Source organism: Tachypleus tridentatus, unplaced genomic scaffold (assembly GCF_004210375.1).
Source record: "Tachypleus tridentatus isolate NWPU-2018 unplaced genomic scaffold, ASM421037v1 Hic_cluster_1, whole genome shotgun sequence".
Classification (NCBI taxonomy): Eukaryota; Metazoa; Arthropoda; class Merostomata; order Xiphosura; family Limulidae; genus Tachypleus; species Tachypleus tridentatus.
The window spans coordinates 33,591,291-33,607,255 of NW_027467777.1; the positions used below are offsets into that span (position 1 = coordinate 33,591,291).

The 15,965-nt window shown below is 32.9% G+C and overlaps 1 protein-coding gene across 6 annotated transcripts; it reads left to right on the plus strand.

Annotated features, from left to right (window-relative positions):
* Positions 1-3,026: 3,026 nt before the first annotated feature.
* On the plus strand, positions 3,027-15,662 carry LOC143241810 (E3 ubiquitin-protein ligase rnf146-like). Of its 6 annotated transcripts, none has more exons than XM_076485069.1 (5): positions 3,027-3,100; positions 8,238-8,359; positions 11,116-11,270; positions 11,790-11,965; positions 12,875-15,662. In XM_076485069.1, the coding sequence occupies exons 2-5, from the start codon at positions 8,260-8,262 to the stop codon at positions 13,476-13,478; spliced, it is 1,035 nt and encodes a 344-aa protein (XP_076341184.1). In that variant the 5' UTR covers positions 3,027-3,100; positions 8,238-8,259; the 3' UTR covers positions 13,479-15,662. The 6 variants fall into 6 exon arrangements, with proteins under 6 accessions (XP_076341184.1, XP_076341190.1, XP_076341188.1 ...); XM_076485073.1 differs by having other exon boundaries at positions 3,042-3,096; XM_076485071.1 differs by lacking the exon at positions 3,027-3,100 and adding an exon at positions 3,170-3,303.
* The last annotated feature ends 303 nt before the right edge of the window (positions 15,663-15,965 follow it).

A 15,965-nucleotide genomic window follows, 5' to 3' on the forward strand; every position in this document is an offset into this window, starting at 1 on the left:
ATAGCCCGATGTGGCTTTGCTCTAAGAAAACACACACATTTCCTGAAAAAAAAACAAAAACAGCCATGCATGTTAAAATATCTCTTTGAAAACTTTAATACTTTAGCGAATTAAAAGAAAACAACATAAAATTCAAGTAACATAATGAAGTTATGGAGATTCCAGATGGTAAGAATAAAATCCTAAAAAAGAAAACAAAAGTGTAATATACTGAACAAAATAAGGACATGTATAAATTAGAAAACCTCCAATATCCTAGGAAGTTGGAATTAATCTGTAGAGTAAGTTCATCTACGAGATATTGTCTCCTTTTCATTAGCTCTATTTTTTACGTCAAAAATATCAAGCATAGAGTGAGCGTGTACCCAATTCAACTGTAGGATCTCTGCAAGCCTTCCATAAAATGGATATGTGTGTGTGTGTTTTTCTTATAAAAAAGCCACATCGGGCTATTTGCTGAGTCCACCGAGGATAATCAAACTCTTTATTTTAGCGTTGTAAATCCTCAAGTGAAATTTTTTTTAGATAGGATTAGAATAATTATTAATATATGAGATGTTGGACTCGATTAATTACATCAATCAAAGAGGTTTAACGTCCTGAATTTAAAACCATAATTATATCTCAAATTGGACAAAAGATAACAGAAGTATGAGTTAAATTTGTACTTGGGAAAAAACCCCAACAAAAACAAGTCGCAGCTAAAAAATATAATAGAAATCTTGACAAATTAATTTTCCAAGTCAGAGTTCCACAATACACAAAGTTATGTTTTTTCTTTTTGAATTTTGCACAAAGCTACGCGAGGGCTATCTGTGCTAGCGGTCCCTAGTTTAGCAGTGTAAGATTAGAAGGACGGCAGCTAGTCATCACCACTCACCGCCAACTCTTGGGCTACTCTTTTACCAAAAAATAGTGGGATTGACCGTCTCATTATCGACTCGTCTTGTAATTTCAGCGACATAGGGTTACCGCTTCAGCAAGCTCATTTCTCTTAGTATTCGGGTTATGCGCTTTTCATAACTCGTTCTTAGGTAAGTGTCATGGCAAACGTACGTTTCAATATATTTTTTTTGTGCGTTCTTGGACCAGTACAATACTTTCCTCACAGCATTCTGTGTTTTTCATTTTCAGATCCTGTTTTTTTCACCCATCGTTATGGCTGCTTTTAAAAGATGAAAAGTGGACTCTGAGTGTCGTGAAGAATGGGGAGAAAAGTACTTCTTTGTGGAAACCAGAAATCTACAGAAAGGCATCGAAAGTGTTGCCATTTTAAAAGAGTACAATCTTCGGCGTCACTATGAAACAAAACATCTATCAACATATTTGAAATTTTCAGGAAGGTTCCGTTCTGAGAAATTTGAATCCATGTAACGTGTTTTTGAATCTCAAAAGAATCTCTTCACGAGAAAGTTTGCTGAAAATGAATCTGTCACTCGTACAAGTTACAAAATAGTGCATAGGATGGCAGAGCGAGGAAAACCTTTTACTGATGGCAACTTCATCAAAGAGGGTATGATGGAAGCAGCAAATGAGCTGTGTCCTGCAAAAGCCAATTTCTTTGAAAGTATCGGCCTTTCAGCAACTTCAGTTGTACGGAGAGCAGAAGAACTTGGAGAGAACATCGCATTACAGATACGCCAAAAAGGTAAAAACTTCCTATGGTATTCTCTGGCACTGGATGAGTCTACTGATCTCTCGAGTACGTCACAACTTTTGGTGTTCATTCGTGGAGTTAATTTGGACTTTCAGATCACAGAAGAGTTGGCATTAGTTTGCGGCATGCACGGAAGAACAACTGGAAAAGACATTTTTATGGAAGCTGGAGGTTATCGATTTGTAAGGAAATGACTTGTTGAAAGCAAAACACAGAGAAGGGCAACTTATTGAATTTTACAGCTGCATACCTGAAGATGATTTTCCAAAGCTGAAGCAGTTCGCATCTGGTTGACATCAGTGTTCGGAACAACTTATGTCTGTGAACAAGCATTTTCAAAAATGAAGTATGTGAAGTCGGTACATCGATCAAGGTTGACTGATGAACAGTTGAAAGCAATTCTAATGATTGGATGCAGCAATTCAAAACTGAACATTGAAAATATTTTGAAAGCCAAACACCAATTTCATAAATCTCACTAACTTTTTTGCGGCTTAGTGAAATTCAGATACGAGTATGTACTCACTATGTGCGATGTGACAATTGTTTTTGCTAATGTCACCTTCCTTGATAACCTTTTGGTAAATAAAAATGTTAGTTGTATTTCTGTTTGTTTTTTATTATATGTGTGTTTTGCATGCTACTCCCACATGGCTAATGTGGCATCATAACTTAGTGTTAAGTTTTTACAAAGAGCTTACGTTCTAGTTTATGAGTATTGAACATAATGATCATGTGGCCCGCACTTCTCATTCCCCAAGTAATCTGGCCCCCTGTGGAAACAGTTTGGTGACCCCTGATTTAAGTAAACACATTTTTAATAGACGAAATAGGTTTTAATTTTTTAAAGAGTCCTCAAAGTAAATTTTAAAATCGTTTAAAATCTTTATGGGCAGGGTTAGGGGGCTCACCAATGTTGGTCAAGTTGTAAGTATGGTGGTCAGTGTTACTGGTCCTGTTGCCGTAAAAATAATGAAAAACGAATAAAATCAAAATGGTTGATTGTTTGTTTGGTTTGGTGTTTTATGGCGCAAAGCAACTAGGCTGTCTGCGCCAAAATCAAAATAAAATTTCGCACTGGGGTGTAGATGTATAGTTATAGTAATGATCAATTTCTGCTGTTCATTTGAGGTAACTGAAAAGTCGGCGATGAGTGTTGTTGACTAGCGGCTTTTCCCTTATCAGTTTAAAATTATAAAATTGCTATCCGTGACATTGCTTGTGTAGCTTTGAGTGATCATCTGAAGTAAGAAATATTAGAAAAAAAAGAAACATCATAATTTACTTTTCCTATATTTATTTGTGCAACATTTTATATCCCTTAGAAACCAATATAAAAGTTTGTCGAATTTGTAATTGCAAAGTTAACCACTAGTAACATAGTAATGATAATAGCTGTTTTTCAAGTTAAGATTTTTTGGTCGATCATATTATTTTGAGTTGGTAAATATTTAGTATTTTTATTTATTTGTTTTTATTTTTAGGTGTTAAGCTAATTATTCTGACGTTTTGCTAATTACATCCATTTTTACGTAGTTTCTAAAACATTAAATGCCAAAAAAAGTCAATATATATGATATATCTTACAACTACAGTAGCGAATCTCTGTTTGAGTAGTTTAAGTTTTAGGCTTAACCCGTAATAAGGTAGGCTAGGAGTAACTTTAATTATCACAATTCATAATACATGCGTAAGTTTTTTAAATGTTACATTCTGGTCCTACAAACTTAGAGTATGTGAACGATAATTAATTAAAGAACAAGTAATTTACTGTTAGTGTTACTTACGATATGTTGTCATATAACGTTAGGCCCAGTGAAACTAAAACTTAAAACGTCCGCCTTAATTTTTGGTTATAATGTACCTGCTTTTGTTTTAATTTTAAATTACATGTAATTTATGTACATATGTCATCACATAGCGATTTATTTGATCAAGTAGGCTAAATGAAAATAGATTTAGAACCTGAACTGTGGACTAAACTTACTGTATCATCAGTGTATAATGTTACATTACTACCATTACGAATACTTTGCACTTGGCTTCAAATTAAGAAGTTCAGTTTAAACCACAAACATTTTGTTTTTAGTTCTGTTAATGTTATTCTGTGATTCATTCTTTTGGTTAGCTCCAAAGGTAAATCCAGGCCTTATATCTGGTTTTAAAGGTTTATAAACATTTTTATACTGCTAAGTAATTTTGAAAATTGATAAAAATGAATAATCTTAGGTCATGGATTAATTCGTCATGTTTAAGTTTCTAAATATTTTAAAAACTAGAAATAAGTTTTGTATCTCAGTATTTGAAACAAGTATCAATTTGTAATGTCTGCACAATTTGGTTATATTACAGTCAGCTTTGATTTATGATTCTGAGTAAAAAGCAACAGAAACTGATAGGCCAAGAAAGATGTAATATTAGTCAATGTTGTAGGGAAATAGAAAATACTATATGTATTAATTTTATTAGAGATTCACTCTTATAGAATAACCCAGTCAATTCTTGTCTTTATATGTTATATACACACACGAGGAAAAATATATTTAGTTATAATCAAAATGAAAAAATATGCAAAGTACTTTAAAAATATTTTTAAAAACTTTATTTCTTACTGTTAATTTAAAAGAAATTAATAAAACCACAAATATGTAGAAACAAAAAGTACTGGTTTAATGTGTTTGTTAGCAGATAGTGGGCTTTATTTACATTTCTAACATGAGATTTATGTAAATGTATTCTCAGATGTAAATTTTGTTTCTCCAACAGATATTTGCTCACAACAAATATAAGATAATACATAAATAACGTGTGAATTATATCTACTTTATAATAAATATTGTCTTTCCATTATGGCCTGTAATGTATTTAGTGTATGTAATATATGTAATTTTTCCCACAAATATAACAGTTTATTGTATGATTAAAATATCTTCTTTTTTTTCCCTTCAGTTTTGTAGTTTATGCATTTAATGTTATATTTTCAGCACATGGCCTCTTAAAAACAATGTTATACTTTATTTCCATGTTTTAATATATACATTTCTAGGTTATTTTTTATATTCTTATTAGTTTTCTTTTTAACCTCAGCTAACTTAAATCATCACTTTCTGAATAATGAAACAATATTCTGATTCTATCAGTCTGTTGTTGTTGAACTTTGAAGTTAGCAAAAATATAAAAAAATGTTGAGCTAAGCAAACTGGAATATTTAATTTAGTATATGGGATGATGTATGTAAACATTTAAATACTGGTGTGAATTAGTGGGTTTGTAATACAACTCTCTTTGAAACTAACTACCTTCCTTTTGTATAATCTATATATCTAAAAAGGATAACTTACTCATTTCATTTATGTATACCAGGTCTTGAAATACATTTTTATTTCATAAATTTTTAAAGTGACAAAAAGAATGACCCTTCTATCTCCTAACTATAACAACCCATTACTGCTGATGTATACACCCAGTATTTTCTTAAACTCAGTTAGATTTTCTGCCTTCACCACCCTTGAAGGTTGTGCATTACAAAAGTCAAACACCCTGTTTGAAAAGTAATACTGTCTAAACTGCAGATGACACCTATGCTGCCAAAATTTAAAATCTTGACCCCTTGTCATATTGTTGTCACTGCTAAACAGAGTTTGATAGGTCTGTATTATTAATACTCTTTAAACACTCAGATTTTCTCTGACCTTCTATCCAGAGAAGACAAGTTTAGAGATTTTATTCTCTCCTCAAGAGGACAATTCCATCATCCTAGTAGCTTTTCTATGAACCTTCTCTAACAACTCAATGTCCTTCTTGAAGAAGAGAGACCAAAACTGTACACAGCACTTTAAATGAGGCCTTACAAGTGAATTATACAATGAAACAATAATATCTGTTGTTGTGTATTCACTATTTCTATAGATGCTACACAAAATCCTATTGTTAGCTACAATACAATGTTTAGATGACATAAGTGACTTTTTTATCATAACACCAAGATGTTTTTTTCAACAACAGTATTTAGTGTATCCACTTGTGGAGAAAATTATATATGTAAAATGGCTGGTGTGTGTAGAGAAAGCACTATGAAGAGGAGCAAACAAGGTTTAAACATTCTTCAGTCATTGTCAGGTTCACAAAGAGGTAGTGTCTCTACAATCCTACACTAAATTACACAACTGCCTTCAAACATGTGGTCAACTATCTTCTATATTGTACTTTCTCTACCCACACCAGCTGTTTTATGTATATAATTAGTGTGTTCCTGTTTAAATTCTAACAATAATTTGAAATGTGAAAACCTACGTTACATCGTGGATAGTTAAACATCATCTGTCATATATTGACCCAATACAATCGAATAATCTAAATCTCGGTGTAAGTCTGTAGCATCTTTGATACAGTTGGTCACTCCAAAAATCTGGAAACTTTAATATTTTGTTTGTTATACCAGAGTCAATATCATTAAACCACAAACACCAGAGGATCCAGTACACAGCCCTGAGACACGCCACTTGTAACTGTGATCAAGTCAGATTTAACTCCATTCATCAGTACTCTTTAGTAAATTTAATAAACACCCAGAGATTTAAGTTTTGTAACAAGTCTTTTGTAAGACACCTTATCAAATTATTTCTGAATACCCAAGTAAACTGAATCCACAATGTTTCCTTCATCAGCTGTTTCAGTTACATCCTCAAATGTCAGGATATTTATTAAACAAGACTTTCAGTAAAATCACACTGGCTCTTTGACATGATATCAAACAGTTTGAGTGACTGAACAATACATTTTTAATCACACTCTCTAAAACCTTTCCAACTGTTGATATAAGACAAACTGGCCTATAATTACCAGGACAGTGTTTAAATATTGGACTAACGTTAACCAATCTTGTAATACTCTTCCACTGCTTAGTGATATATAAAAATATTAACTAAGTTCCTTTAAAACTCTGGGATGAAAGTTGACTGGTATGGGGAATTTATCAGTTTTTAAGTTTCCTGATGTTTCTCTTACAGTTCTTGTATTTAAAATTATATGTTTTACATCAAAATTTTCCCATACATTAAGTGCTGTGGTTGAGGTATAACACTTGTATCTTACTTCATAGTAACCAAAGAGAAAATGTATATATATTCATAAGCTTACCATCCCATAATCAGCTTCCCACTATAATTTTTCAGAGTCCAAATCCCCAACCTGATACTTTGTTTACCCATCATATACCTCAAGGATTCCTTGTTTGATTCCACTCTCTTAACCAGCCATCTTTCATATACAGTTTTGACCTTTTGACTTCCTCTTTAACCAGCTCTCTGAATTTTCTGCAGACCTTCAAGTCATTATTGCCAGTACATTTGAATGTTTTCAGTTTTTTTAATGTATCCCTAACATGATATCTTAAATGTTTACTAAACCATACCAACTTATCCTTCTTTTGTTTCCCTGTATTTTTCTGTAACCAATACGTATGTTCTATATTCACATATATATTCCCACATCTGTTCAGGATCATCTCCTACCTCTTTTGTCCAATATACAGAAGTGAGATGATCTTTCATTCCATCAAGTGTAGAACTCTTCTTCAGTTCTACATCTAGTAAAATTCTAATGGTCACTTGAACTTAAATACTCACAAACCACAACTGTGCCGTATTCACATTGTATTATGATATTGAATAGGAATTCCTCACTTGAAGATCCCTGTGTATAAAATTATCCTCTATATAACTTCCAAAAACATGTCCACCTCACTGCCAGTCTAGACAATTTTCCTATCAATACCACTGAAATTCAAATCTCCCATAACAACAACTTTTATCAACTATGCACTTTGGTCTTATTATATAGTTCCTCATGAACTTTCACATTATGACCTGGTGGTCCATAACAATTCCCAGTTATATTCATTAAATTAACCTCGACTGTTTCAGCCTTATTGCTGTTTTCTTTAATATACTCCAATACAACACAATACACTCCAATACAACACAATATACTCCAATACAACACAATACACTTCTAAAGTTACTTCCATTTTAAATAATCTCTGGTCTGGTATTTAAAAAAAGATATCTATCATTAAAACTCATGATATCCAACAAAGTCTGTGATACTCATGATATGAAAACTTTTCCATAATGCCCTTGAACTCGTCTATTTGTACAAAAGTAATGGTTAATTATAAATTTTTAAGTACATTGAGGTTTTGTGCTTGTTGTCCATGTGCTCCTGTCAATTACATTTCTTGTATTACTAATACTGTAGCCCATACCTGTATCTAACCCTAGTGTAAATATTCCATTATGGTTTGTCCACACATGAATAAATAAAAATTATTTTGGGGATTTTAAGTTAGTCACTTTAGATAGAAATCTCAGTTAAAATAATTTTATATTACACATGAACTGGTATTTATATGTTAGTGTATAGTTAACATTAGTTTTAACTTGATCAAAAATGAACTGGTATTTATATGTTGGTGTACAGTTAATTTTGGATGTTTTAACTTGATCACAGATGAACTGGTATTTATACGTTGGTGTATAGTTAATATTGGGGGTTTTATCACTTTTGTTTCTCTTTATAGAATACAAAAGGTAACTTTAATAATGGCAGATAAAATCATTCATGAGGTTGGTTCACAAGAAACAACAGATGACACAGTAAATGAAAGAGACACTCCAAAAGATAAACCAGGCAGTTGTGAAGGTAAAATTATGGTTAACATTCATTGTGAATACTTCTGTTAACAATGTATCTTATAAAATTAAGTATACATGCTATAATAAGTAAGTTAACTATGTCAGTGGATTTTACCCTGAAGATTCTTGTGTGGTATCTATCAGTCATTCTAATCTCTCCACTTCCAAAGGTCAGTAACTGTGGTCCTCCATCATTTTTCATTTCTGCTTGGACTAATATTACCAATTCTGGATTCTCACATCCAGTGTATTTTTAATACCAGCTGTTTGTTTTACTATTTTACCCATTACAATTGACAACTTTTCCTTGAAATCAGATTACAATCCTAAAGTACATTATAATCATTAGACTTTCCTTCTTTGTAAGTGATCTTCAAAGTTTTTCTATATCATTACATTTCAAGTTTTCATTTTGTTCCAACAAACCAGGTTTCATCCTAAAAAGTAATACTGAACGTATCTAAGAGTTTCTAGTTTCAATCAGTTTTAGTGTAACATATTTCCTAAACAGGTTTTTGCAGTCAAATAGTTTTTTTTGGTTTTTTTTTTTTTTGTAATTCTTATCTATTTCTGTGTTTTCCCACAATTCCCCTTGGGTGATTAGTGGAATGAAGCAGTTACATTCGACTAATTGTTTGTTTTCACATGACTCGAATATTTCTATTTTCAGCTTCCAATGGAGTTTTTAAAGACCTTTTTAAACTTTTGGTCATTAAACTGTCCACGTGTTTTTCAGACACAATAATATAGTGTCAAGTTAATTTTTAAACCTAAACTGTCCACATGTTTTCAGACACAGTAATATAGTGTCAAGTTAATTTTTAACCTAAACTGTCCATGTGTTTTCAGACACAATAATATAGTGTCAAGTGAATTTTTAAACCTAAACTGTTTCATGTTTTCAGACACAATAATATAGTGTCAAGTTAATTTTTAAACCTAAACTGTCCACATGTTTTCAGACACAATAATATAGTGTCAAGTTAATTTTTAAACCTAAACTGTCCACATGTTTTCAGACACAATAATATAGTGTCAAGTTAATTTTTAAACTTAAACTGTTTCATGTTTTCAGACACAATAATATAGTGTCAAGTTAATTTTTAAACCTAAACTGTTTCATGTTTTCAGACACAATAATATAGTGTCAAGTTAATTTTTAAACCTAAACTGTCCACATGTTTTCAGACACAATAATATAGTGTCAAGATAATTTTTAAACCTAAACTGTTTCATGTTTTCAGACACAATAATATAGTGTCAAGTTAATTTTTAAACCTAAACTGTCCACATGTTTTCAGACACAATAATATAGTGTCAAGTTAATTTTTAAACCTAAACTGTTTCATGTTTTCAGACACAATAATATAGTGTCAAGTTAATTTTTAAACCTAAACTGTCCACATGTTTTCAGACACAATAATATAGTGTCAAGTTAATTTTTAAACCTAAACTGTTTCATGTTTTCAGACACAATAATATAGTGTCAAGATAATTTTTAAACCTAAACTGTTTCATGTTTTCAGACACAATAATATAGTGTCAAGTTAATTTTTAAACCTAAACTGTTTCATCTTTTCAGACACAATAATATAGTGTCAAGTTAATTTTTAAACCTAAACTGTTTCATGTTTTCAGAGTTATGAAACCTGTGATATGTTTAATGCTCTTTGCTTGGCTTCTAACTACAGCTTTTCACTAAACAACTGTACTAAACCTAAATAAACTAATTCTCTGTTAGAAATAATTGTTTTTATATTTTGTATGATTAAACCGGTAAATATTTGCCACAATTTATAGTACATTATATATATAAGTAAAAACAATAATTCACTCTTATGCTAGAAACACAATGTAAATTTTATTATTTGTGATGTCACTAAATGACTACATATTAAAATTATGGAAGTATTATATTAAATATTAAAATCATTGTCGTATAAAACAGTCTTTAATTACAGACATATTGGAAGGTTGTTTTGTAATTTTATTATCAGTGTGAAATACGTACAAGTGCTGAAACCTTACAGAAAAATATTACAAGACTTTGAGTTTGAACCTGCTTATAATGATACGAGTTTAGAAATAGCACTTTTATTAATATCTTTATATTTGACAGTTCTGGTTGGAAGGAAGTGTAGAAACATGATATAAAAAAAAATTTGTAAATCAAATAACTTCAGTAAGGACTGTAATGTTTCTTTTTTGTAAGAAGTATAAAGTTACACTATTGTGGTGTCCAACAAACTGGAACAACAGTGTGACTAGTTATATGGTATTACTGTGATTAGATTGGTATTTTCACGAAATGGGACAACAAAGATTCTGTTGGTCCATCTTAGCTGTTCCATCCTGCAAATGAAACTAAAACTATTAATAAATAAATTTTAAATAAGAAAAAAACATTTTAAAACCAGCTCTTATTATTTATATACTTTAAACAAGAAATACGTGACTTACGGAATATTGGAATGTGGATTTAAGTTTTTACTTTTCTCAAGAGTGAGTGCTCAGAGATGGCTGTGAACGACCAGATAGTCCTTATGCATTGCCTTTTATATTTTACTTCCATTAACCTTAGTACTTTTGTATCAGTAACACCCACCACCACCATCCTGTGTACATTCTAAATAGAAGGTAATACACATCTCTGTCGTACATTTCTCTTAATCACTAAACAGTGTGAACGTAAACTTTTTACAATTGCCACTTGATCACTGTTAGTAGTATCACTAACAGCATATTTGATCTTTGTTTACGTAGATTCTTCTGTGGACCAGAAAGTGGAAATGTTTGAATGTGCCATCTGTCTACAGTCTTGCATACATCCTGTGAAACTTCCGTGTCAACATATTTTCTGTTTTCTTTGTGTTAAAGGTGTAGCAAATCAAAGCAAAAGATGCGCAATGTGTCGACAGGTGAGTTGAAAACTACGATGTGAATCACTGTGTAAATATTATCCTGTCTCTAACTCTCGTTGTGTGAATATTCTCCTGTCTCTAACTCTCACTGTGTGAATATTCTCCTGTCGCTAACTCTCACTGTGTGAATATTCTCCTGTCGCTAACTCTCACTGTGTGAATATTCTCCTGTCGCTAACTCTCACTGTGTGAATATTCTCCTGTCGCTAACTCTCACTGTGTGAATATTCTCCTGTCGCTAACTCTCACTGTGTGAATATTCTCCTGTCGCTAACTCTCACTGTGTGAATATTCTCCTGTCGCTAACTCTCACTGTGTGAATATTCTCCTGTCGCTAACTCTCACTGTGTGAATATTCTCCTGTCGCTAACTCTCACTGTGTGAATATTCTCCTGTCGCTAACTCTCACTGTGTGAATATTCTCCTGTCGCTAACTCTCACTGTGTAAATATTCTCCTGTCGCTAACTCTCACTGTAAATATTCTCCTGTCTCTAACTTTTCACTGTGCTTTTCAGGAGATTCCACCAAGTTTTTTGGAAACTCCTACATTGCTTTCGGTTCAAGACCTGGAAAATGAACTTGTTTTTGAAGATGGTTACCAGTGGTTCTATGAAGGACGTAACGGCTGGTGGCAGTTCGATTCGAGGACCAGCGTAGACCTAGAAACTGCTTTTAAGGGAGGAGAAACCAGGTAATTTGGCTTCTGTTTAAACACTGAAGTACTGTTGTTTCAATGAAGTATGCTCCAGTGTAACTAATCACTTGTAATGTTTTTCATTGCTTTGTGGTGTTAAAAAGTGTTAAATTTACTATTCTTATCACTTGTATATTTCCATTTGAATAGCTACATTTAAAACTTGTGTTGTTAGAGTTTCTATGCCATGCCCTTGTTGTTTGTTCTAGTATCATACAAAAATGGAGCACTTGCTTATATGATATGGGAAAAACTTTATTACACAATGTGCAACCCCCAAATTCGTAAAATTTTTATTTTGTGTACACGTAGATTTGCAATATAAGGGTCGCGATCTTCCTGTAATGAGCACTTTATTTATCTCCATTATCATAGTTCAGATATAACATCCTGAATATGTCACATGTGCATCTAATGCACTGGTGCCATCTATATAAATATAATAGTACTGTCTGGTGTATGCCAATGTAAATACTTCACAGAGTGTGGATGGATCTTCACCAAATTTGGCATGAAGGTTTGTTGGGTCCATAAGAAGATATGTTCAAATATGCAGTTTCACATTTTGTGTTTTGCTATGTGTGTTTTGGTTTTTTTTATAAGTTATATATAAAGGAAACAACTTTTCACGTTTAGTAATAAAGTAAACTAGCGATAATGAATATTAGCTAATATGTTGCATGTGTCTTCCCAAAGAGACAAAATAGGATATAAAGTTATTTTACCTAGTAGGAGAGCTACTGATTAATTAACATACCAGAGGATTTTACACACAAATAACAAAGTCTTCTGTCTCTTTATTACCTTGGAAACATAAGTGTTTGCATCCAGTGTGCGATACTAAGTACTCCATACTTGTGTTACATCTGAAACCCTCGACTTCACTTCTCCTCTTATCTTATGCAGGTGTGAAGTTCTGATCGCTGGTTTCTTGTACATTGTGGACTTTGAACACATGATTCAGATGAGACACAGCGATCCCTCTCGTCGAAGACGGATTAAACGAGACTTTTCTACGATCCCTAAGAAAGGAATAGCAGGGATTCGTCTTCCTGTCGAACGTACAGATGAGGAGGTTGCCGAAACCTCTGTCACAGTCGAAAATGCATCAGACTTTCATATCAGTTGGGCAGAAGTGGCAGCAGAAGTTTCGGCCGTAGCTCTTGTTCGTAGCCAACAGAGGCAAGCGGACAGACGACCTAAGAACACTTCTATACCGACGACGCCAACAAACACTCCACAGACGCCAGGACTTAGTCCTGGTAATCAGAGCAGTGAAAATAGCGTCCCTTCTTCACCTGGTCGATCTGACCAAGATGGTAACCTTGAGCACTCCTTGGCTGAAGCCATACATAACCTTAGGGTCAACACCACAACCAGTGCCGGTCAAAATCAGCCAACGGTGATAGTGACTTCCCAGAGAAATCCAAGACCGGCTGTTGTCAGACCTCACAGAACACTTAGTGAGGGAACTTTAACAGAAAACTTGACTGAAGGAGAAACACTTTGACATTATTTATATCATGAATAAATAATTAACCCTAAATCTCATTACGTATAGCCTTGTATCAGATATGAAATAGTATTTCTTTCTGTCGTTTTTGGTTTTAAAGGGAGATAAACTGCTTGATAAACAACATGTAGATTTCCAGTATGTATATTTAAAGGGTACAAGTGATAGGATTCTTATCTTCACAATTATCTGTTCTGTTCATTACAGCTTTATGTAAATCAAAAGTTCTTTGTTTGAGGTTTTTGTAGACAGCTGAAAAGAATATAAACATTCGGTTTCACATGATGACCAACCAACCAACCAGTGAAACCCAGTGAAGTAAGTGAAACCCCTTATTTTATCATTTACAAGTGAAGAGATGAGCACGCTTCATTGTTTTGGTTACATTTTTTCTGTTCTGGTGAACATGTCTTGATACTTACTTGTAAGAATTTCATAATTCCGTCTGTGATAACACATTATATTCTGGTGTTTGAATGTTTCTGTTTTTGTAGGATTGTTTACTTCCTCCTTTCTTAGCTTCTTTCTGTCTAGTATTTTTCTTGTGTGGTACTGTTGATTTGTAGACAACATTTGAGATGTACCGTAGCTGATCTCTGGTGACATCTTGTACATATGAACTGGTGTTTGATTTCTGTAATACTGTAGGGATTTTGACTTCTATTAAATATCACAGACCTTGACCTGTACAATAATTTCTGAACCTTGACTGAATATTCCCTTTGTGATTTTGATTTTAATATTCTGTGGACTTTTAGTTGTATAATATCATAATGGTCCATGACCTGTTACAATACTTTACAGACCTTGACCTGATATGATACCTTACAAAACCTTGACTTGATACAATGCTGTTCAAGTTTAAGCCTGTACAGTGTTTTACAAATATTCAATATTTACAAGAACTTGGGTGTTAGTTAGTAACTTCTATGAATAAGGGTGTTGACCACCATCACCCATTATGCTGGATTTAGTTTTATCTTGATATCATATAACGATGGTTACTGATCCTGATGTCAACTTCTGTACCTTTTTAAACTCTCACTAATGTAAGCTAAACATTGATAAAAGGTCTTATAATTCTAGTATTGACTTTGTATAGGTTTTTAATCTTATCAGAAATGAAAAGAATGTTTCACCCTTTAGCCCCCACCTACGAAGGCTTATAATGTTAAGAACTGGGCTTCAATACTTGTGGTGGGCACAGCACAGATAGCCCCTTGTGTAGGTTTGTGTTTATAATATACAAGATTGTTGGTTCCACACCATTTTGTAGAGTACCAAACACTGTTTTGGACTTCCAGTAAACAGTCTGGTATACAGCTATATTACACTTCAGTTGTTCTACCATGGTAAGTTTTGTAGTGCATAAAATGTTTATATGCTGTAAACTCAGAAAATACGTCATTATTAAAACTTATTACCAACCTGTGATGTCACAGCAAGACTGTGGAAACACGAGTTATAGATGGGTGTGAAGTTAAAATTATCTTCACTAGAATTCTTATTAAACACTGAGTTGTCTCTATGAAATTTAAGATAAGTATCTATAGCATAACGTTTGGAGACAACATGGGACATGGTGCACACACACCCAACTAAATTAACTCAAACCCAGGTTTAATCGTTCATAGATTTATCAAGGTTTTTATTAACCCTAATTAAATTTATCTGTCTCTACAACATCTGAAGATAAAGGAAGTTCGATAGATGGTGAAGTTAGAACTGACTTGTACTGCTATTCAACACGTTTAAGAAAACATGTATAACACACGAATTCATGTTAGTGTCTTAAAATTTGAGAAGTCTGGTGATATGAGTATCAACTTTGGCCTTAGGAACATCAGAAGTTTTAACAGGTTACACAGTTTGTAGTGCGTTCAGATTTCTTACGTGTCTTGTTTGATATATTCGTGACTCGTAAGAATCAGCCGTTACATACGAATGGTGTTATAATTTTCACATCTGGTTTAAATATATTGACGATAAAATATGATTCGTGGGAAAGTTGAATTAGTTAAAACGTATTTTGATATGTTTATGATGAACAAACATGTAAATGTTATACATGAAAAGTTTGTCTGTCTGTTGCACCTTTTGTATCGTGTTGTTTTTGAGTAATGTATGTATCAATATTACTTCATCAGTGAAATAAAAATTGTAATAAAGTTGATGTGTAAACGTGTGTAACTAATGGAATATTCACATTGAGTTTTTTTGTTTTTTTATAATCATCGTATCTTAAGGACATTACAGTCCACTTACCTCCGTCCGTGTGTTTCCGCAGGTATTTTTCGGAGGCACTAACCGACGTGACACAGTGTCAAACCTTATCTTTGTGGCACGTAATGTAACAAGGGCGTGCCCATCTGTGTGTGTGTCTATCTATGTGACCGAAATAATAAGTACAATGGTGCCATCTGTTGTGCTGAAATACAAGATCTAAATTCCTGAAGGAATGATTGAGATTTCTAATGTGTGGCG

Coding starts and splice junctions, on each gene's coding strand:
- LOC143241810 (XM_076485069.1), top strand. CDS start 8,260: ATGGCAGATAAAATCATTCATGAGGTTGGTTCACAAGAAACAACAGAT. Junction 8,360..11,115: donor TAAACCAGGCAGTTGTGAAG/GTAAAATTATGG, acceptor TTGTTTACGTAG/ATTCTTCTGTGGACCAGAAA. Junction 11,966..12,874: donor TTTAAGGGAGGAGAAACCAG/GTAATTTGGCTT, acceptor TATCTTATGCAG/GTGTGAAGTTCTGATCGCTG.